This window comes from Denticeps clupeoides, chromosome 4, assembly GCF_900700375.1.
Source record: "Denticeps clupeoides chromosome 4, fDenClu1.1, whole genome shotgun sequence".
Classification (NCBI taxonomy): domain Eukaryota; kingdom Metazoa; phylum Chordata; class Actinopteri; order Clupeiformes; family Denticipitidae; genus Denticeps; species Denticeps clupeoides.
Genome location: NC_041710.1, coordinates 29,726,286 through 29,750,183, shown reverse-complemented (window position 1 = coordinate 29,750,183; position 23,898 = coordinate 29,726,286). Strand labels below are relative to the sequence as shown.

Here is a 23,898-nt window from a genome sequence, read left to right as displayed (position 1 = left end):
TAGGGTGCGCTGCATCCGGAGAACGGAATCTGGCAGGGGTTCCGGATACCACTCACACTGGACAAAACTAATTGCAACTTATGACTTACAGTTACATCCATCTGTGAACCTAGGAAGTGACCTCAGGCGCCTGCCGGGACCGTCCCATCTTTCCTCCTTTGTGTCGCCCGCCCCTGCATCACACGGGCCGTTTTTTAATAACGGCCGTGCCACCGGAGCTTACAGGAAAAGAGAAAAGGGGAAAAGGATTTACGGGGCGGGGTATCGCTGCCAAGGTGTTCGATGCTGGACATTGGCCACAGAGGGATTCCACTAAAAAGCTGGAAAGGACAGGAAATGTTGGCAGAGAAACACTGTTCATAGAGCCAGGCACCCCCTACCGCACCCTGCACCGTGCCGCAACAGCCTGCAGCAAACGCACAAGTTCATCATTATTCATTTACTCCCCACATTAGCCCGTTCGGAATTAGCATTCCGCACAGCTGGATAGGGAGAAAGGCATGAAAGGCTACATCCGTTTAGAACAACGCAGAGCGTTGTGGTTCCTTTAACCCAACATGGCTACCGTGCAGCAACAAACAAGGGTCTTGAGATGTGGGAATTACACATTTCCAGCATTTTTAATAGCGACATGATCAAAATTTAACAGCAGTGATTGCAGATGATATATCATTTAGTCACATGATATAAATGCAATATGGGCATGTTGTTCAACCATACAAACCTGGGACACTAAATAGTTCACAAATCTTTGTCCAGATTCAAATATTTTTATATTATGTTTTTGTACATGTGTAAAATGAAACTGAAAAGCTACTCTTTAGAAGTGGGACAACAGCACTGGTGACGCACATTACACACAAAACATTCTTGGGCCACCATTGAATTTCATGCATGCTTCATGCAGGCTAAAATCTAAAAATAAAAATTACATTTTCTGCTAAGTATTTAAGTGCCATGCAGCATATTTCAATCAGAAATGGGTTCCTCAATACTTATTCTTGGCAAATAATTTTTCTGCCAATGTTAACAACAACACGTGCATTCATGTCGGTGCCGTTTATATATATATATATACACACGTTTCTTGCTGGGTGTAACACAATTAAGCCTAGCTAAATTATCTGCCCATGATGTGCATGACATTCATCCATTCATTTTCATCAGTCAAAATAGCAAATGCATGCATACACACATCTACGTGCATTTTAGGATTGCCGGTGCTGCAAGTCCCCTGACCAAAATACAAGGAAATACAACCAACCAAAATGGAAGGTGTCACAGCTTCTGATTGGGGCAGTGGTGGCCTAGCGGTTAAGGAAACGGCCCCGTAATCAGAAGGTTGCCGGTTCGAATCCTGATCCGACAAGGTGCCACTGAGGTGCCACTGAGCAAAGCACCGTCCCCACACACTGCTCCCCGGGCGCCTGTCATGGCTGCCCACTGTTCACTAAGGGTGATGCTTAAATGCAGAGGACAAATTTCACTGTGTGCACTGTGTGCTGTGCTGCTGTGTATCACATGTGACATTCACTTCACTTTAACTTTAACTTCTTAAGCCGAACTGACCCATGTCCAATTTAAAGTTCTGCTCAAACCTTTGGAACATGTGAAAATAGCCAATAGCTTCTCACTATGTGACAAAAGTGTGGCTGCAGTGCAGAAGTGGATCCTGTGCATGAAAAACCTGTTTCATTGACCCTTGTTTTTCTGTTTCTCCACAGACAAATGTTAAATATACAGCTGTCATTACATCAACCACAGGAGACACGAATTGCCGTTCCAGAGTTCAATCAATGACAGTGTTTGCCGGAGTATTCGATTTTTTATTTTTTTTTGCCTGGAAGGAGGAACACCCACAGTGAATTGGGAAGAAGGCACCTTTCTTCCCACATTAATATAAAGCAGCAGAGACAGTCCCACTGGAGACACTCAAGGTTAAGTGTCTTGCTCAGGGACACAAAAGAGGTAAGTGGAGTTTGAACCTGGGTCTTCTGGTTCATAGGCGTGTGTGTTACCCACTAGGCTACTACCACACTAATACTGAAATACTATACATATTTTAAGGTATAAACTTTAAAATTATGTCTGTTTATTGTAAATAAATTTTAAGCTGCAGCTGTAGTTAAACCTCAGGAATCGGCACAGTAGACAAGTCAGATACTACATCTGTCAGGAGCCAGCTTCTAAAGATGTTATGGGACTAATAAAGCTAACCATATCATTACAAGAATGTTACTAATGTGTGTGTTTCTGTAGGATAGATTCCGTAATCCCGTGTGTGACTCACTGGAGCCAGGAGCATACAGTAGGTGGGAAATGAAGGGGTTCGGGTTTTTTTTTTGTTCTTCCCCGGCACTTGATTGTCTGATGAAAGGTCTTGTTTGAGGAGCCCATCATGGTCTGTAATGCCGTACCGACGGCGTTTTCGAAAAATCACAGGCTGATTATGAACCTGATTGAAACATTCTTCTCAGCCCCGCCGAGCTCCAGCCCCCGGGGACCAGAATTGACAGAGATTGACAGCAGAATGACTGGTTAATCTGAGTAATGCGGTTAAAATGAATGGTGTGATATGAATTTAATCAGCATGTTGCGGGAAACGGGTGGGGAGGGGGGAGGTTGGTACATAACTGTTTGGCTTCCCTCGTCAAGCAGTGTTTGCTCTGAGTCCTGAATGGTCACTGGATCTTAGCGAGAGGGCTTATTTTGAGGCTGTTTTCTTATTTCCCTGATGACTAAGCGGTTCATTTTTGTTGGAGCATGATTAGTAAGAGTCTGCCATCGAATCATGGGGTTTAATCGATGCCAGTTTAAAAGGTGACGGCATCAGGCAGATGTCAATGGATTCTCTTAAAGAGGGAGAAACTGATATACCTCCCACTAAAAGTCTGGCATAAATCTTTTAATTATGTGTTTTGCTCTAAATGCTGTGTTTTAACAGTGCCATGCGCTGTGCAAATAAGGCAAGACTAAAGTGGGTCCAAGAGCGAAACGAAAACCAGAACATAAACTATTTCACTTGTTCTGGGTTTTTTTTTTTTCAATTCTAGATAAACAGGAAATAATGTTATTTATTCTTCCACTTCACCTTTCAAATATTATTGGTAATTATTTTTTAAAAATCATCCAACCGTCTCCTCAGGGTTCTCAGCTTTTCTCATGCCGCCCAAAGAAATGCACATCTAAACTGGCCATAGATATGGGAACGTGTAGGTTACCTTTCCTTTGCAGTTTGGGGCAGTGGTGGCCTAGTGGTTAAGGAAGCAGCCCCGTAATCAGAGGTGCCACTGAGCTGAGCAAAGCACCGTCCCCACACACTGCTCCACGGCCGCCTGTCATGGCTGCCCTCTGGTCACCAAGGGTGACGGTTAAAAGCAAAGGACACATTTCCTTGTGTCTCCATGTGCTGTGCTGCAGTGTATCACATTGACAATCACTTCACTTTCACATATGAATGGAGTCTGGATTTAACTCATTATGGATCATGAGTTAGTTGTGGAGCCTGGATTCTGCACCACTCTGGATGTTGTACCCCATGTCATCCATTTCTCTTTAAAATCACATTATTAACCATTCTTCTACATTGTTATTCATTAGATTAGAGAATAGAGAACACAGCAATGGAATGTAAAAATTACGCAAAGTGAATAAAATATCCCGAAAACTAGAGCAAGTAAACAAGTGCATGGATGTGAGACATTATTTGCATCAAATGCTCGCACGACAGAATGAGAGAGAGAGAATGTGAGTACATGTGGATCACTGCATGTGTTTCCGATTCTACAGACATACGGCACTGAGATTGGTTTGCTTCGCAAAATAAGCCAATCAAATTTAAGTGTGGGCAGGCTTTTATTTAGCTTCTCAAGGAGTTCATGATAACTTCAAAAACTGATAACTGTTATCAGTACAGTGAAGCATAATGAGCCGGAGCCTTTCACGAGTTGAATTTGGAGCAAACTGAATAATATTATTTAAAATTGTGTTGCTTATTGGTATTGAAATTATACACTGAAATTATTAACAGCAAAATTTTAGAGGCAAAATATTTAGAAACCTCATTTGGTATTGAAAGAGTGTTTTGATTTCAAAGACTAATACATTTTTTAAATCTGATGGAAATGAGATACTAATATTTAAATAGTTTATTTATATTTTATTTTACTATTTTTTTTACCTTTGTACTCAGATGAGCTATATCAGGGGCTACAACACTTTTTTTTTTTTATTAAAAATAAAACTAAGGACAAATAGGTTAACCTATGTTGGTGAAGTTGTATTTCCTAGTTTTTTTTTTTCAAGTACATCGTTGTTTTCATTCTCTCCCTGCAAGTGAAATATAAAAATCCAACCAATCTACCAAGACTTCATTTGATCTTGATGGCCATATCCAATATATTCCAAGACTTATTCCTGATGCAAACTCATCTGACAGTATGCTAAACTGAGACTGGTCATGGTTAAATTCATCAGGTGTATCCATAACAGTAAAGTTTAATATACAAAATTAAATGATATGTAAAGCAGAAGAGACCAAGAGTCTGATGAGTTCTTGTTCTCACTTACCCTTCCAATGAGCACAGGTTCAGGGCCGGTGTACTCTTCAATCACAAAAAACTGGTTCCAGATCCAACTCCGCCTGCTACGTGATCGCTTCCCGCCCTGTTCCATTTGGCCATGCCCATAATAATCATCACTGGTGTCCTCATCTGCCTCCTCAAACACAAGGCCATGGCTGGGCCAGGAATCCACAGTCATCAGCCTGCTGCCAGCCTTTCCGGAGTCCACACCCCACTCTGGCTCAGGGGGCAGCTTTAAAATGTGGCTGTTGTTAAGGGGCTGACTGGCTCCGCCCACTGGGTCCTCAGTCACACTGGTTTCCCGCTCTGGAATGCCAGTATTCTCTTCGCTGTGCTCGTCGCCAGCGCCTCCTCTGCCACTGACGGTCCTCTGACCCCATGGGTCTAAAGTGTATAGAGACTGTGACATATCCTCACCTTGAGCAGCAAAATTGGACGGCCCCATCCGTAACACCATCTGGGAACCACTCTTACCAGGAAGCACATCCTTCTCAGTGTTGATGATAATGTCAGTTTGAGGGGTCGAGGCAAGATGAGTGTTAAGGTGCTTGCTTCGCCAAGTTTCAGTAACAGCAGGGTTCCTCAGCAGCAACTTCTCATCTACACTAGCAGGTATCACAGACTGTTCACTCACTGGTTTCCAGAAGCTGTAAGCCACCAGAGCAGAATTGGGATTGGTGTGTGAAGCTGTGCCCACGTGCGGCTCGGCAGTCTGATTGTCCGAGATGTACAGATCTGCAGCCACAGCCCTGTCCTGTCGCTTCAATTTGGACTGCGCTGATTGGCTGTGATCCTTGTCAATCAAATCTCTCTTCCCACTTCGGCTGCCTTTGCTCTGGAAATTCAGACTGGTTATGCCTTGCAACTGGGAATTCACAATCCGCACAAGGCTTTCTTTCGAAATGAGCTTCAGGAGACCATAGCTGCCTGTCAGGTTTAATTTCCTGGGCAAATCCACAGGGAGGCTCTTCGAGGACGGGGCAGGGCGAACAACCATCCCAGCTTTAGTCCGTGACTTGGGTAGGGGTTTTGCTCTGGTTCTATTGAAGTGTAAAATAAAGTCCATCTTGTGATGACCTTTTTCATTTAGCCCTAATTTGGGTGTCTCAGCATCCTTGGTTCCATTCTTTTTAACTTTCCCGGCTTCATTGGCCAAACCATGCACCGATGAGTCAGTGTCCAGTTTCAGCATAGGCTTCGTCCTGTAACTCTGCACATCTTCCCTCTTGGTGGACACTGGGCCTGTACGGCTTTGAGACAGGATTCTAATGGCTGTGAAGTCGCTATCATCAGCCAGGTCTTTGGCCCTGACCACTGGAATCCTGGTCTTCTCTTTACTCATCCCCCACTGGTCAGTTGTTCCCTTGGCCTCGAGTTTTAGAGAGTGCATTGACCCCTGTCCACTTCTCCTGACAATCTTGGAGAAGATCGCCCCATCAACAAACGCCTCCCACAGGAAAAGGGTGATTAATAGGAATAGCTTCCTGCCAAACATATTGCGTATAAGTGGTTCTGACACTCTAATAAGAAATGCAGACGTCGCAAATGCTTGCTTGCTTTCCGGTTGTCATCTTTCTGTCCTTTTTTTTCATGCAGACACGGTTCTCACTCCTTCTCGCACACCTTCACACAGAGCTGGAGGGCAGGTGGCGATCAGCTCTTCCTCCCCGTCCTTATTTAATATCTTCCTCTGTCTGTCAAGGCTTCCGCGTCGTTCCCCACACCGAACGTCTCCGTCAGATTCCCACGGAGGCCTGCACACCCTGAGAGAAGAGATAAAGATAATTAAGTTAAAACTTTAATCATTGCAACGTGTTAATTAAAAGTGGGGCGCTGCAGCAAGGTAACAGACTGCACAGGCGCACTGACAGGCAGATCTGTTAACGCGGAAGAAATCGCGGCACACCGTCAATATTATAGGAGTCTGCGTTAAATGTTGATTATTTATCACGTGGGATCTAACCTGCTATTTGCACAAACATGCCATTTCTGCACACACTGGGATTTAATTGCATTCTTGAGGCGATGTGCCAAGCGTTAGGATCCCTTCCTCAATTAAGTAGGTTATGTTGTATAATACATAGAGTCATGAGTCATGTTTGAGTGTTACACAAGTTGTAGGTCACTGTACTGTTGCACTTTGTGCAATGCGCTTTTTTAAGAAATGTCCTTGTATTGTTTGAAATGGCACACACTGGGCATGTGCTCTTTTCACAGTGGCTCTTGTCTCTGTAGGAGGACCCTTTTGTCCGCCAAATGCAGTCATTACCAAAGACACACATCTGTCTCAAAGATTAAAACATTACTCTGGGACTGTACAAAAAAAAAAATAAAAAAACAGATTTCACTGAGTCGTATGTGGAACTTGCTGTCTGCAATGACCTCCAGAATGTAGTACAAGAATTCAATTCGACTGCCAGTGCATTAAGAGAATTTTGCCTGACGTGTCTTAAAATAAAGCCAGGATGTCCCAAACGTGGCATTTGCTTTAAGAAATGGTCTGGCACAGTCGTCACTCAGCAGTGCATTTTGCTAAAAACAAGAGAAACTAGATATAAAAGCTAAATATCAGACTATCGCACTACATCTTTGCTGTGTTCTGGTGGGTGCAGGCAGTTGGCTGTTAAAATGGTGGTGGTGGTGTTGGAACGTGCTCCTGAGCCCTGACTGGTTGCCTCAGCGGTGAATTGCGTTGGTGCGGCATACTGTGCCGGACTGTGCGGTACTGTTCTCTCTGGTACTGCATGACATTTGAGTGGTGCTGTGTTGGCGGGAGACCCTGTCAGAACATCCACCGAGGCATGACTGAATTCTGAACATCCCCCCGGATCTACCCCTGCCTCCCTCGTTCTGTCATTCGCAACCGCTTTCTCCCGGTCCTGAAAGTCCTTCCCTCTCCATCTCTCCTTCGCCACCTCTCCCACACACCACCTGTCTCTCACTCACTCGCTCCTTCTGCATGTGCTGTACGTGTCTGCTGTCGGCCCTCCCCTCGCACCCATTGTTTAAATATGCTGTTCTCTGCCTATCGTCTCCTCCCCTCCATGTCAATCATGCTGTTGTCTTAACCTCTCTTGCCCTCTGTGCTCCGTCTCGCTCCAGTCAATCAGCCAATCTCCTCTGAAGGCCCTCTGACATTGGGACTGACAGGTGCTTGGGATCCGTATTGATGCCAGACCGGGACCGGGTGTTTTTTTTAACACTGTCGCTGAAACTAATATAGATTTTTTTAAATATTTCCCTTCACAAATAACAGCTCTCACCCTCAGACCACCAAACTACTTAATGGCAAATGGAGTCACTGAAAAATAATACCACAAAAGAAGATCTGGAGTCTTCATTAACACTTTAAACATGCCTAGGACCAAGACACCATGTCCACCATGTGCGTGTCCCACGCTGCTACTGCGTGAATTAAATGCAGTCAGTGAATAATCAAGAGGAGCTGTCCATGGTGCTGATTCCTGAGGCTCGGAAGAAGAATGGTCTTCCCCCATCGAATCGCTGCACCTTTAAAAAGCGTCTTTGTTATTCAAAGGCAATCAGCAGAATTTCTGGTCCTGCAGCCCCCAGCTGTTCGATGGACCCTCTCAGGTAGGCAAAGTTATAAATCCTGCGGTCCATCACACCCACTGACAATCTGGCCAGACATTTCGGGCCAAGCAGATGCACACTATCCACCATCAGCCAGGACCTGACAAATATGTCTGCGGGCAACGTTTGGGCTGATGTTTGCACAGCATCTGGACTAAAAAATAATGAATAATGGTCTGAAAGCAAGCTTTGTGTCCGTCATCTAGGTTTTGCGTGCAAAACGACTGAATGAGGACAACATCTTCCCACAGGCATGTGCTCAGGTAGCACAAAGTTCTACATTACAGTGCATGTGACAATGGTTTCTCAGTATCACACCTAATGGGCACTATGGGCACTAATTTCAACCTGGTGCTATGCACAGCACTTTATGCTAGGCATGGGGCTTGTGCACTAGTATAAGGCAAGGCGTCCCCAGGATCTACATAAATAAACAACGCAAGAAAGAGCCTCTTAGTAGAGAAACTCAAATTTTTGTTGGTGTGTAATTTTTTTCTGTCAACCAGAAAATGGTCTTTGCATCTTGATCAGCAGAGTTTATAATGGAAGGGGCCTGATGATCGACAGCTCTCAAGCATGCTTCAGTAGGTTCCATGAACAAAAATCATTAAAGACTATGTTTCTTTCTTGTATAATCTATTTATTTGTGTAAAACCAGAGGACGTCTTTGACCTTACACTAGCTAACAAGCCCCATGTTTATTGTGTAGCCCTGGTTTGTAGACCTCTATGGGGCAACGTGAGAAAGTCAGACCTAAATGATTCCGGCTGGTGGGTAATCTAGTACATGGGCTGAGGCGCACACGTGTCCAGTAGGCATCTTTCTGTGTTTTCCTGGTAAGTGTCTGGCTCTGCAGCCCCAGAGGCCCGGAGTCTTCCACTGAACTGATTAATTGGGGCCATTAATATCATAATTAATTTTTCCTTTCCCCGGTCCCGAGCTCAAACGTTTCGGTTCGCCTGTAGCAGCGGCAGCAGATCTTCGCCATTGATTCTGGAAATCTGTGGTGCGGCGAAGGCTGCCACCAACTTAACGAGTCTGCAAGTTCTAATTACAATCCCCATCCTGGCTTTAAAGCCACATTCAACTGAATGCATAAATAGATTCGGCCGCTGTGACCAATGACCTCTTGCTGACCCAAGCCTCCACATGCATATATACCGAAGTCCGATCTCTTACATCTTATCTGTCTCCAAGAAAAACGGCAAATGCTCACATAAACACGGGCAATCACCCACACATTCGCTGAAACACTGGGAGATCAAATAAAACGTCTTTCTGGATTCTCCTGCTGGAATGCACAGAGGAACCCCTCTCGGACCTGCAGAGGTAAAGAACAAGAAAGGAAGATCTCGCCTTGCTATTACAACGGTAGAAACGCGAGCGAGAAGCTGAGGAGTTCAAACCCAAGAGCGAATGGACAGAGTCCTTCCCATGGGACCGAATTCCGAGTTCTGCCACGGATCTGTTTTGATTCGTGACGGACATTTGCACGAAATTGCCCTTATTAAAGCCGCAACATTATATTTCCTAGCCTTAAATGAGGTGAAAAGTGCCGCACAGTAAAGCACGGACGATTCAGTTCGTGCAGGCAGGGCATTAACATGATTAAGCAGTTTGGTGTTTCTTTTTCCTTCCTTCCACCCACACTGGGAGATGTTCTGTGCCCTCAAGCAAATCAATCAAGAAGCAATCAGCACGCAACCATGACATTGGCACCAATCGTGAGGTGATGGCTCTGGGTTTTCTCAGGACACAGACAGACCCAAACAAGCTGGGAGAGGTCTGGGGAGGAGGAGGAGGAGGGGAAAGAAAATTCTTTGGACAGAGGTGGAGAGGAGCGCAATCCTGACAAAAGCCTCGTTTTGATAAGTGCAGCGGATAAGTCCACTTCAGGGTGGCTCCCGTCAAGGGGCTTTAAAAAAAATCACTTAAACAGACAGATAAAGAGGGACTTAAAGCAAGCAAGGCTCTGACCCAGTCAGAAGAGACTTAGCGAGTATACAAACATATACAGAAAAAAAATAATGACGCAACAGACGATGAAAAAGAGAAAACATAAACTGTCGATAGCAGACAATCACTCCTCCTCCCACACAAAATAAGACTAAGAGGAAGTCCAGAATGTTTCTGATCTGATTACTGGAAAATGCAGTGCGCGGCATGGCCCGGGGGTGGAAATGTGCATATTTCACCCAGCGTCTGACCTCCTTACAGCTCGCGGCCTTTTAAAGAATCTCATAATCAACATTCGCATCCATTCAAGATGCTTCATAAATCAATTCACAAATCACCCCACGTAACATTGTTGCACGCATTCCGAGCGTGCAACAATGCTTGAAAAGAAAAATTGGCTTTGTGCCCAATTTTTTAAACAGAAAAGACGCAGCGCCAAAAGCTCGGGGTTTCACTAACATTTTGTCCTTTGGCAAACAAGCTAGAGGCGGTGAAATACTTCTGCTGCAAAATACTAGAGTGCCGTTGATTTGAGTGAAGCTCCCTCAGGTTTTATTCCAACATGCCTCAGTTGTTTGTTACCTGGATCAAAAAGCTATCAGATCCTTTTCAAAATGCAGCCTGACATTTAAGAGAATGTCTCCACTTTAATACGGACGACCCTCACCCCTGCAGTAGTCCGCGTGTGATGAGTGATGCTGGGAGTGATGCTTATGGGGGCATCGCTGCTGACATTTTCAAACTTAAGGACAAGAAAAAGTTGTGCCGCGCATCATGCAGCGCCTGCCAAGAAGGAGACCAGGATTCGATATCCTAACCCCCAATTATATTGCCCTTACATTCCCTCTTCCCACCTTATGTAGACATCTTTGACCATGACCTACATAATCAGACAATTAATTCATGGATTTATTTTTTTTCTGTGGAACTATGTAGAACATTTTATCATAGAGAAGAGCCTTGTTCTTATTAGAAAGCAGTGGGAAAAGACCACTACTGTTCCACAGTGCATTTTTCAAGGGCACTTCAGCTGGTCTCTGACCCGGCTGACAAGGAAAGGGATGTTTTCAAAATGAATAAATCCAACCAGCTGAATCTGAATTGCTGCAGGAGGGGGAAGGAACCGGCAAGGCAATATTGGCTGGCATGAAAGAGATGGAATAATAACCCTTAACAGACTCCTTCAATCAAGGAAGTCAATTTATAGTTTAACCAAACTCTTTCATTAGAGCTTTCAGCTGTGATCTCTACAAGCCCTGAATGAAAAGTACCATCCCTGCCAGGCACTTTCTCCACAACAGACGCCAATCAATAGCCTTTTGCTTGACTTTTGGTACGGCTAAAATGCCTTCCCCCACGAGCATATAAATCATCATAAACATTCAATTCTCTATTCAAACCTATTATGCCACTGACACATTGTTAGCAAGCCAGTTATTTAATAAAAAAAAACATTTATTTTGTTCCAGTTCTGAAGGCCAATAGACTCTCAACAGAAATTGTGCTACGCTTATTTTCTTCCCCCAGTCATGGTGGTTTTTTAAACACTACCCAGTGTAATGTGTTGCCTAAAAATGAGAACACAATGTCAGCATGATGTAATGAACACCCATGCACTGTTATATACAGAGAGATATAAATTTATTTAGCCAGTTCCAGTCGGTAACGAACAAATTTCATTTGTTTCCTCAGGATTGCTTGCAGTTTGCATCATTATCTCACAAAACTTAGTTTTCTTATGCCAAGTTCAGAAGAAAATCATCCCATTATCCTGATGGAGCAACATTAATTTTCTCATGACAATAACACAAATGGTACAAATACAACTATAACTAAAACTGATGGGAAAAAATGATTACTTGCAAGTTTGCTGCATAAAAACTGGTCCTGATCTTGTATTTTGTTCACCTTCTGCAAAACATTTGCCATCATAACACATGTGCAATATTAAGTACATTAATTTTTGTTGCTAAGTGTATTTTGTCTATTATCGTTTTGTATGTACTGTCCATTTTGTGCATTTAATTGTGTTTTTACAATGTCTGTCTAAAGTTTTCTGATTCTGAGTCATATTTGGCTTTGAAGATTTTTTGGATTTAAGCAGCACTATAATTCTATTATGTACGTTTTAATTACTTCTTCAGTGTATCCTGTATAAAGACAATAATCAATCTATCTATCTATCTATCTATCTATCTATTTTGTGGTGTAGAAGAGAAGATTTGATAAGATCGCAGGGTGCCAAGAGCGTGTGATGCATTCGCTCAACTCACAAAACGCATTTATTAAACACAACACGGCACAAGGGCAGATACAAAGACAAGTAAAACCTGAACATGCAAAAACGACCCAACATGGGGATGACGGAGGACAGCGCAAGGACGAGACATGGCAAGGACACAATTATACAAATTACAACAGACCAATGCAATCAGGGAATCACAAGACAAATATAAAAACTCCGGAGTGCCAGGACATGTCTGGGTTCATGACACAGGGGTCTTCAGGCTAATTACCACCAACCTCTTGTGCCAAATCCAGAGCTAGGATCGGAGTCACCTGAGCTAAAGATTGACAGAAAACAGTTAAAATAATGCATGACCTTTCACAGCTTGCATCGTGGCGGGACGGAGATTAGTAGCTTTGGCCGCCTCCACTCTTTAATTGTCCGTATTTAGGCCCAGCTTCATTACCATCCGCCATTACCGTGGGACTCGGAGTCTCTCAGGGTTGACTCTTGCTTTGTTTTGCTATTGACAGCCAGTTTTGTAATTCTAATGACTTTGCCCCAATCTCAAATGCATTTTTTGTTTTTCTCTTTGGTTAATGGGTTGTTTTCTTGTGTTTGAGAGTCTATGGGCCCAATTTGGAGAAGAACGGCAGATTGTTGTCCGCGTTTTTTGGGGGAAGCTGGACCCAGCGTGTACATTGCATAATTCCACAAAGCACGCATGTCTTTGTGAGCTTGTGACAGGTAGACAAGTTCCTAACCGTGACACAGTTGTCAGAAGGCTTTCGGCAGCTTTTCGCTTGGCTCGGTTTTTCGTGCGAAAGCAGCTTTTCCAGCGGGTGTGAGCATTGTTCGACTGTTTGTACTGGGGTTTATTTCAGCGGAGGCCTCAGCAGACTGTGTTGTGCTTACTCCTCTCTGTTTCGCACCGTGGGGAAATGTAACTAATTTTCTCTCGAAACGACTGCACTGCAGTCTGAGGTGGGTATTTTATTTTATTTTATTTTTTTCGGCTTTGTTGGGTGTATTTAGCGCTCCCCAGTGCCACGCCCCGGACACATTATTTTGGCATGTCGTCCTGAGATCCGTGGTGAGTGCCGCACCCACTTTGCGAGGATGGGCCATTCGTTTTGCATGTCTGGGTTGTATATCAGCCGCTTCGTTTTTCCTCTCCGTTGGGTTTTATTTGTCACCCAGGACGCCGGCGAGGCTAAGTTGGATGGGCTCCAGCGACCGGCTGTAACTCAGCCGAAGACGTCCACGCAGACAGGCACGGCGTGGGCCTTCTTCAGCCCACGCCGGCACTCAAGGTCACCCCGGCAGAGCAGCAAATTAAACCGGCTTGCTCTTCCTGAGCCGAGGCTACAGGAAACCAGAGGGCCGGAAAGGGTCGAAGAAAGCGGGCAGACTGTCATTAAAGAGGGAATGGGAGGTGGAGAGGCAGGGGAGCTACGGTGGGGGGGCTTCCTGGTGCCTGTTCTGCACCGAGGACTTCCTAAAGGGAGGAGAGTCCTCGTCTTACCATCTTCCATGGGTTCAGGATGCATCTTCTTCCCTTTTTTTTTTTTACTTGCTGTGTGATTTTTTTTTTCTCCTCCGTAAAACCGCATCCATCGCCGTGGAGAAGCTTACGCTGTAATCCTCCATGACGGATTGAGTTTGCTGCGGCGTCCTTTCAGTGGCTCCCCCCAGATCCGAACGCAACTATGTCTGCATGTGAGCCATTGGGAGGGCGGGTGGGTTCAAGTGTCGGTTTTCGCACAGGTTATGGGATGTAAAAAAGGGTCAAAGTTCAGGCTGAAACATGAATGCTGCGTGGATGACTCCATCCTCCACCTCCATCTCCATCTAGTCCAGCGTGCTCTGCACTGTACGTGCTCTTAGGTGGTAAAGATAAACTGCCCAGGGACCCGGTGTGGCAGAAGTTGAGGTCTAAAGAACATGGAGTAAAATCGGAAGCCACGCTCAATCCCCCACTGCACAAAGATTACATCAGACACATCAACAGAGCCATTAGAATGCGAAGAACATAACTCCGCTTTACCATCCCACCACCATTAAGAGACTTTGCATCCAGATTTTCTCCATTTCTCCTCTGTTTATCTATCTGCCTCTGCCCTTTATCACTCTTTCATTCTCTTCCTCTCTCAGGGTATTAGGCATTCAAAGATCTCTCTCTCGCTCTCTCTCTCTCTCTGGCACACAGCAAAAGTTATCACTCCATCTCTCCCTCCCTCCCTCCATCTCTCTAATCTTCCTTAATCTTCCAGACCAGAGTGAAGTGAGAATTAGTTTCTCACTCTCGCTCATCAATCTCTCACACCCTGCACATCCTGCATCTCTCTTTCTCCATCCTCCTCCCTCCTTCTCTGTCTGCCTACCTGTCTGCATTCACTTACTTGTCTTTTCTATATATAAATATTATTTCCATAAAGGAGTTTATTGTGCTAAATCCTTAAGACTAAATCTTGCTATAGTGCAGATTCTAAACCATCACAAAGGAAAGAGGCTCAGACGAGAAGTGACGGGGAGAGGATCTGGTCAAATAAAAAGAAATAATAAAACACCCTGCAGACTCTTCACAGTTAATCAAATGCAAATAACATTTTGTGCCGCTTACTTTGGTTTTCTCATCAACTTTTTCTTTTTAAAATTTCCACCCATGGGCTGATTCAGATGATGCAGGTTTATTTTAATTTGCTCACATGAGATTTCCACTCTCTGTGCATTTAAAAAAAAGACGCATCGCAGACGGATGCTGGTTGCAGACGCATTGCAAGCATGTTGCTTCCATGTCTAAGCAAAACAGCCACGTGGCTTCATATAATAATGCAAATGTGCAGTCAAAAGGTGTTATATGTTATATGTGTTATATATATTAGCACAAAAAAAATCTATTTTGCCTTTGTCTCATTGTTCCCCCATGTTTTCCCTTCCAGTGTCCTGACTGTAACCCTGTCACTACCTGTCTTTCACTTGTTCTCGGTCCCTCTTGCTGTGATCCAGTCGATCAGTCTGCATTAGCCCAGCATCTGTCCCCCTCTGTCACTGTCACATCGGCAGCATGCAAGAAAATGACACCCTTTTTTCACACGCACTTAAATCCATCACAACCAATCACCCTCCAAAAGAGGAAAGAAAAGAGAGGTGCACCCCCACACTGAGCTGCAGTTCGGCGCCGAGATCGGTGTTTCCTTCAAAAGTGCTCGCCGCTAAAAGCTACTGACTACCTGACTGCCTGGCTGCTATTATAATCTGTAATGTAATCTAAAGGTTAAGTCATGTAACGTGATTACTTTAGGATGACGGTGCCCTTTAAATGTTATAAATCAAATCGGCTTTAAACACTTGCTGTGCTGAGACAGTGTCAGTGGCCGTCACCCAGTGTAAACAGGCAATTTAGCACTTCATACAAATGCCATGTTGCAAATTAATGGCAGCCTACCGGAATGGCTGAGCAGCGGCAAATTAATTACGACGCCGCAAATGCGCCGCACAATGCAGACTTGTAAAGCGCCTGGTAATGAGACAAGCATCGTGCGCAAGACGGTGGCCAGCTGTCCATCCAGACATTCTGTCAATACAGAAAAAAAACAAAAAAAAAACCCCACACAATAAGAGCAGTAGTCGACGTTCCCAAAACCGAGGCTAATTAGCGCTCGTGGTGGCCGCATTCTGACGAAGGTGACCCGGCTCCCATCCGGCTCCGGCTCAGCCACTTTCCTTTGGGTGAGCTGTTGAAGCCAGCCACAGCGCGTGTTTGTGTATCTTTATTTGTGTGCCCACTGATCACGCCCTGTCCGGTGACCGAAGATTGCTGGGATAGACTCCAGCTTTCCCCCATGACCCTGACCTGGATAAGCTGGTGGATAAGCTGGAGAATGGAGGGATGGCTAAATGAATGGATGGATAAACACCACAAGTAGCTTGTGTCCTTTGTTCATCTCACTAAATCGACGTGTTGTGCGCTAAACTCATAGTTTCCACGTAACAGTAACACGGACACAGTTCATACGTTCCCGAACGGGCAGGAACAGATAGCATGGAATAAATAAGGAAAAGCCGAGGTGACTCCAGGGTCCGACCCCAGAGTCTGGGACGGCGGCGTGAGAATCTCTGTGCCGTTCGACAGCAACACACACTTGGCTCGTTCACCTTCCACTGCACCTTCGGTGGTCGGCTTGCACGTTACATCTGTGTTTACATGCAGTGGCATTTCATGCACAAATGCAAGACTGAAGAGTCAATAAGAGAGTGGGAGTGGGAGAGCGAGAGACAGAAGGTAAAAGGCATTAATGAAGAAGGCGAGTGATGGGGAGAAAGAGATGGAGATTAGAGGGAGAGGGATGAAGAGATAAGAAAATGCAGCACGTGGCAGACCACAGAGTGGGGTAAAAAGATGGGAGAGTTGAGTGGCCACGAGGCCTTCTTCCTCTCGCGGCTCTTCCAGGAGTTGAGGTAAAGGAGGAGAGCAGAGACGACCCTCATAAAATGTGGGGTTTAACATCTGAAGCCTCATATGCAGTAAGTCATGGTCCTATTCTACAAGGCTGGACCCAGGAATGAAATTTTAATTCACCTTTTACCACACACTTATATCCGAAAGTCAGCTATTTATTCCAACCCGGCTATAGCAGCGCATTAAATATGAGGGTGGAAAAAAACATTAACCAAACTAGCAGGCGCTGCTCGGTATAATAATGCAGACAATTTTCTCCACCGCTGCCCAGACATAAGGAGTTATTGCTTTTTTCCAAAATTCCCGTTCCATCTCGGACTACCTGTCTGCACCTTAAGCTCAGGACTCTCTATCCAGCTGATAAATAATTTTTCGCTCACGCTACAGTTAGAATGTAGAAACAAAGCTTTTCAAGACAAATAGTCGGCTAAGGAGCTGCAGGGACCTTCCGTAACCATTCTGCAAACTCCCATGCTCAATTTCAGACACATTTTCTTATTAACTATTTGTGCACATTAGCTTTATTACCATGTGGCATAATAGATAAGGCATCTGACTTCGGATCAGAAGATTGAAGGTTCGAGTCCCGTCGTGGTTGAAGTCTCTAAAGTTTTGCCAGTGGTTGGCTCAGTGGGTAAGGAAACAGACTCAGAAGGTCGCCGGTTCAAATCCCGTTGCACCAAGGTGCCACTGAGGTGCCACTGAGCAAAGCACTGGGCGCCTGTCATGGCTGCCCACCGCTCACCAAGGGTGATGGTTAAAAGCAGAGGACACGTTTTGTTGTGTCCCCGTGTGCTGTGCTTCACTGTTCCACAATGACAATCACTTCACTTTCAATTCTAATGTTTTTGAGTCAGTGTGCTCTCGCCCCTTAAAGCCTCGCTTCTGTAGCCATGATCAAATGCAATGAACTCATTTCTCCGGTGAAATAGCCAGCTGTGTCTGTGTAAAGGTGTAACCGGCAAATGTTTCCGTGGCTAAGGGCATCGGCACAGAAAATCACAGCGTAATCATGTTTTGAATGGTGCTTAATCACTTCAAGGCAATTTAGCATGCACACACACACAAAAAAAGAAGATTGAACAAGTCACATGGGAATGGGGAAGATCTGTTCAGGAGAGACTGCATCGGGGATGCGAGAGCGAGCGCAGGAAGTAGAAATATGGAGTTGGGGAAAGATTGACACAAGGGAGAGTTAACGCAGCCAGGTTTAGACCCGATGACGCAACAAACAGCTGTGTTCTAACTAGGGCTGGGGGGGAAAAATCTGATGCCAAACATGCAGATAGATTATCAGTGCTTAAATTCAAGCTTTCTGATGGGTGATCTTGTGGATGTGACTTTTAAGAACACTCCCCATATGCTGTTTTATATATAGCACCTTATGTTTAAATATAACTTGAATGACTTACATAGTGTTAAGCGTAAAATTAAAATTACATAATGGGGAGTGCAGTGACCTCACACCTTGGGGCAGTGGTGCCCTAGCGAGTAAGGAAGCTCCAAGGTTGTGAGTTTGACTCCAGCTTTGTGTGTGTGTGTGTGTGTGTGTGTGTGTGTATGAGAAGAGAGAGAGCGAGCCGTATGATGAGTCCTCACCCTGCAACCAGTGTTCTCAGGATGGGATTTAGCACATGTGACCCTGACATTGTTGGAGCAGTTATGGACAGCGAGTGTAAATGGAGTGGTGGGTTGAGGCTGGTTGGGGAGGCCTGTATCTCAATTCTGTCCTCTGGAATCTCGACACAAGATCATGAGCATTTCAATGGTGGTTTCAGTCTTGGTTTGTAGATAAAATTACAGTTTCAAGTTTATCAAACGCTATTTTATCACATAATTTTTATTGCAGAAAAAATGAGTGAGGAACTGAAGGCTATTTTCACCAAACAACAGTGATGTTGTACACTCTGTTTCTATTGTTTACGTAAAATGCAGTGCTTTATGGTAAAATTCAAGGCTTGTCAAGACACTGAAATTTATAACTCAGTACCGATACTAATGATGGTGCTCGATACGCGATACTATTTTTGATACTACGGGGGAGAAAAAACAAACACAGGAATTTTGTGAAGAATTTTTTCAAATAAATGAAGAATATTGTTAGTTTACATTTTACATTTACAGCATTTACCAGACACCCTTATCCAGAGTGACTTACAATCAGTAGTTACAGGGACAGTCCCCCCCTGGAGACACTCAGGGTTAAGTGTCTTGCTCAGGGACACAATGGTAGTAAGTGGGGTTTGAACCTGGGTCTTCTGGTTCACAGGCGAGTGTGTTACCCACTAGGCTACTACCGCCCTTAATAAAGTCAAAACACCACCAAACAGTACAATGATGAACATATTAGAAAAAGGACATTAATATTGTAAAATAAATAAATTCTCTTTAGGCTCTATTAGTTTGTGCAAATATTCCGTGTTCTTTTGAGCATGCTCCGGTAACATTCTACTGTAAGTTAAAGACACTGCAGTAGCACACGGTGTACGATTCGAAGTGATGGCCTTTCGTACGCTTTGTTGTGCTGCTCGCTTTGATAGCAACAACTTAAAGCACTTCTTGCAAATGTGCTAGTCCACATTTTTTGTACTGCATAATAAATGCTGGAGTTGTTTTCGCCGCTGCCATGTTTGACACGTGTCTATCACGTAACGTTGAAAATTGTTGTACTCTGCCAGCGATTTCCATGAACCGACAGATAAAAAGCAGGCATTTAAGAATCAATACCAGTGCTAAGTGATATTAAAATCGATACTAACTTGTAGTATGGATTAGTATCTGACAATTGATTTATTTGACAAAATTAGTAATTTGTGCAATTTGTTTCAGTTTTGGTCCTAGTCAATACATTGAATATAACACAGTTGACAGTATTGTGATATCATCGTTATTGGTCATTTTTCCACTTGCATTCATTGATGTGCCCATTTAGCACATAGGGCTGTTAAAGCACATCCCCAAGAGGCAGCGAGCGCTTTCCCGGGCTCAAGGACGCACGTCCAGTCGCACGTACGAAGCCCACCTCCCTTGCCCACCCCTTCAGCGCCAATGCTTCAAAACGTCGGCATGAACTCGCGCACGGGAGACAGCACGACAGAGCCGGAGCGCAGGCAGGGACAAGTCAGGAATGGGAAAAAGAAAGGGTGATTGAGTTCGATAGAGAGAAAATGAGAAAGCTGGTGGGTGCACGATTTCAACAAGAGTAAAGGAGAGATGGAGCGAATGAGCTCAGGGTATACCGCGAAGGTGGAAGTGGGAGAATAAAGGAAGGAGGTTGAGGGTGAACGAGTAAGAAGTAAGAGAGTAAGAAAAAACAGGGACTGTGTTGCAGCAGGAAGCCACAGTGTTTGCTTGTATCACTCCAGACAAATTCCTCTTTAATTAAAATTCTAAATCCTTCACACTTTAAAGCCCTTATTCTAATTAACACTCTGATCTTCCACCCGAAAAAAAAAAAAAACAATTAAACTTTTATTTTTTTAACTATTTTACTTCGAAAACCCATAAATTAAAAAACGTGAACGAACAATGGCCTGATATTGAGGCGGTCCCCCTCTTTGCTCATTAGCCTGTGGTTAATTGATCCAAAAGGCATTGTTTACCATGGGGATACCAACCAATAAAACACCCTCATTTCACCAACTTAATTGCTTTTTTTTATTTTTGAAGTTGTGGACAAAAGGGGGAGGTTTAGGTTTTGTCGAGATTTCATATTTAAATTACACGTTCTCTGTATCAGCGCCCCCCCCCCCCCAGGACCCTCCACTTGGTTTTTAAGTTGTTTCAAGACCCCAGTGGTGGAAATCAAGAGTCCTTTTCAGCAAGCCACGGCTCTTAGAAACCCCCGCATGTCTAAAATGCCCCGTGCCCACCGGGCCCAAAAAAAAAAAACACACACGGCATGACAAAAAAACACATCACCTTTCATCGGCAAAACCACTTCCAGCCAGATATGATTCATCTGTCATGGCTAGCGCGGCAATATCGGCCAGAATCCATCAGTGCCGCGGCGGACGGCAAGCTGCAATTTCGGCGAAGCGTATCAGCGGCGAACATGCAGAGCCTCACATTCCCTTTCTGTGGCACTCACGCTCCCTTTTCCCGCACCTCACGCCAAGGTAGCTCCTAATGAAAAAATAAAGTTTAAAGCACTTTTAGCCGAGAACGGGCGTGGCACAAAATATACCCAGACTGCAGGCTGTCTCCTGCAAGGCGTCCCCATGAAAGATTAAGAGACGGTGGTGTTGGCCTACGGAGAGAGAGACGCCGGGCGCTTCACTGTGGATTCGTCCTTATTCTTTTTTTTTTTCTTCTTTCTCTGCAGCACTTAAACGACGCGCATTATCACACCCACATCAATATTCATCGTGGAAGTCCGCTCCTGGCCTCCCCCATCCCCGTACGCCGTCCCTTCACACGTCCCGCCTCCCTTCCCTAATGGTTCTTGCACATCCCCGATGCCCTTTTCACCCCCTTCCCTCCCACCCCCGCACTGCGGCCCTCCGAGACCCCCACTCCAGAAACCGCGCTGTCGCTGTAACGAACGACAGCGCTCTGCCGTCACTCATTAAAATGCAGGTAATGAATTCTGTCCATTACCGCTGCTTTAAGCGGGGCGCCCTGCCGGAGCGTGGTGCAGTTCGGCTGCGGGGTTGTTGGCGTCTCGGGGGCGCCTCGCGGTAGACTTCGGGATGTTTTTCTAATAAGATTTTATCTCTTTGCGGCAGCCAAGTGAGCTATTAATTTGTTGCCACTGGACCATGCAAATTGCACTGCCCAAGTTAAAAAAAACCACATAATGGGGAAATCTAGCATGAACTGGGTCAGTTCGCGCTAGAGTGAGTTTGCGGCGTATATGAAGTGGCTTCGGTGAGCTGCCCGCATCGCAGTCCTCCACTCAATGTTTTCCAGACATTCGGAGTCTGAAACTTTCACTTTGCTTGCCGTGGGTTCTTTCTCGTTTCTTTCCTGGTATTTGGGTAGTAAATTTAATGCCACGACATTACACAGTGTCTTATAGAGCGGAGTTGCTTCGCTGCAGGTGAGGAAACAGAAGCGAGTCCACATGAGGTGTGAGATCAAAATAAACCCCGAAATACACACCCTGTGTGTCAATAGTGACGTTCTAAAAAGAAAAAATAAACACTGCAACAACAGACAAGGACCGCATTGGTTATAGGCAAGACAACATGTCACAGCATTCACCGTACATGTGAATACAGGCAAGTGGAGGTGGGCCATATCATACAAAAATATTGCAATATTATTTTTAGGCCGCATCACCCAGACCTACTGGCAAATGGTGACTAATAATGTATTCTTACAACACCATTCCACATCACCACTGCTCATAAAGGTAAAAAATTCCAATAAAACAAATGATATCAGCTACGACTACACAAGATAATCATATAACAACATTCCTAACAAATGAAATTTAGACTAGTCAATCCAATTCATTAATCAAACATTAATCACATTGGTCATTTTACACCATGTTTAGCATGTTCACATTTGGTGTTTCCTCCATTTTCCTTCTGCCACACAAACCTGATGTAAAAAATTTTCAGCCTATTAAACATCCAGAAATTAATATCTTATTGATTAACCTTAACACTAAAAAATGTCTAATATCCTTACAATCATGACTATTGGGCATCAGAACCAGTCTCAGTATTTAACTCTCCATACCTGTAGTCATATCTTTATATACTTTATGACCAAAATAAATTGGATTTACAATAACAGTGCAATAGCGGTCCATGAGTACTATATAATACTTTACTGTGATAAAAGAAGATTTATTCTGGAAAGAGATTCCAGAAGATTATAATTCCCTGGCAGGAGCCAGCGGGGTCTTTCATCTGCTATTTAACTGCTGTTTGGTTTTGGCTCTCCACCACCTTATCAGTGTCATGCCTGATGACCCTTTCAAATAAATAACCAAACAAAAGCTCTTCATCATCGTATCTCTCTCCCCCTTCAGCTGCCTGTGGGTCTCTCTGTCCCTACTTCACCCGCTATCCACTTTACTAGTCCCGACTAATTATAAATAGCCTATTTGCATGTAATTACAACCACCAATCTGCCACCGCAGCAGCTAATTCGCCCAGCTACCCCACCCCCCACCCCGACAGACACACAGACATACACGTGGCACTTTTCACACTTGTCTGATCCCTCGAAACCGAGCCTCTGGGTCAACAAGCTGCCGGCACTCGCCGTTCAATTACAACCGCGGCGGCACCGCGGCTTTTATTGTTGCAGCTAATAATAGACTTTACACGTCCCTGTCATGGGCCACGGCCGTCAATACTCCCGGCCCTCATCTCCATCACTGCAATCAGCAGCGGTATCACTGCAGGCTGGGAGGGCAGAAGGGGCCGGCGCAGACGGCTAAAAGAGACGGGGAGGAGATGGATGGGGGGCCTGGGGATGAGAGAGAAGTTGGGGGTCGAGAGAGGAGGCTGTCGGGTCTGTGCGAAGACAGAAACGTAGTACCTGTCTCTCTGTGTGCGTGATAAAGGGAGAGAACGCGAAATTGAGAGAAAGGAACCGAGGACAGCGTGAGCGATAGACAGAAAGACCGCCGGGCCCTGAAGGCCTGGAGAGCGTTTTGAATCCAGGACGCACACTGACATGGACGTAATTGGTGGAAACTGGCTTCAGAGAAGGGAATGACCAGCTTTATTTTGAAGAACTGCTACAGAGGATTCATCGCCGCCCCCTCCCACCGCCAACCCTTCCCCATCTTGTACTTTCTCACTTCGCTCCCTCTCTCCCCAGAATCCTTGTCTTCCCCATCTCTTTCATCTCTCAATCCATTCTCACCGTGCTGGTAAAGGTGAATGTCCCGAATTAACCTCACCGTCCAGTCACACGTTTCCTCCATCTGTCTTTCCTCCCTCCATCTCCCCAATCTTCCTGCCCCATGCTGGGCTGGCCTTATAAGCACATCAGAATTGCTATCAGTGTTTATTCTGCTCATGGCGTCCTCTGTCACATCGGCTGAAGCCCTTCATACACAAATCAAAACCCTAACCTGGTCATACGGCAGAATCTTTTAATCTTCACCT

At 44.8% G+C, this 23,898-nt stretch overlaps 1 protein-coding gene across 2 annotated transcripts in view; it reads right to left on the bottom strand.

The window, feature by feature from the left end:
• The window catches only part of cdh24b (cadherin 24, type 2b), a 108,553-nt gene that overhangs the window by 62,326 nt on the left and 22,329 nt on the right, over positions 1-23,898 (bottom strand). For both annotated transcript variants that reach the window (XM_028976140.1, XM_028976141.1), the window contains exon 2: positions 4,570-6,346. In XM_028976140.1, coding sequence (XP_028831973.1) covers positions 4,570-6,078 — 1,509 coding nt within the window. In that variant the 5' untranslated portion in view covers positions 6,079-6,346. The remainder of the gene's footprint in view (positions 1-4,569; positions 6,347-23,898) is intronic.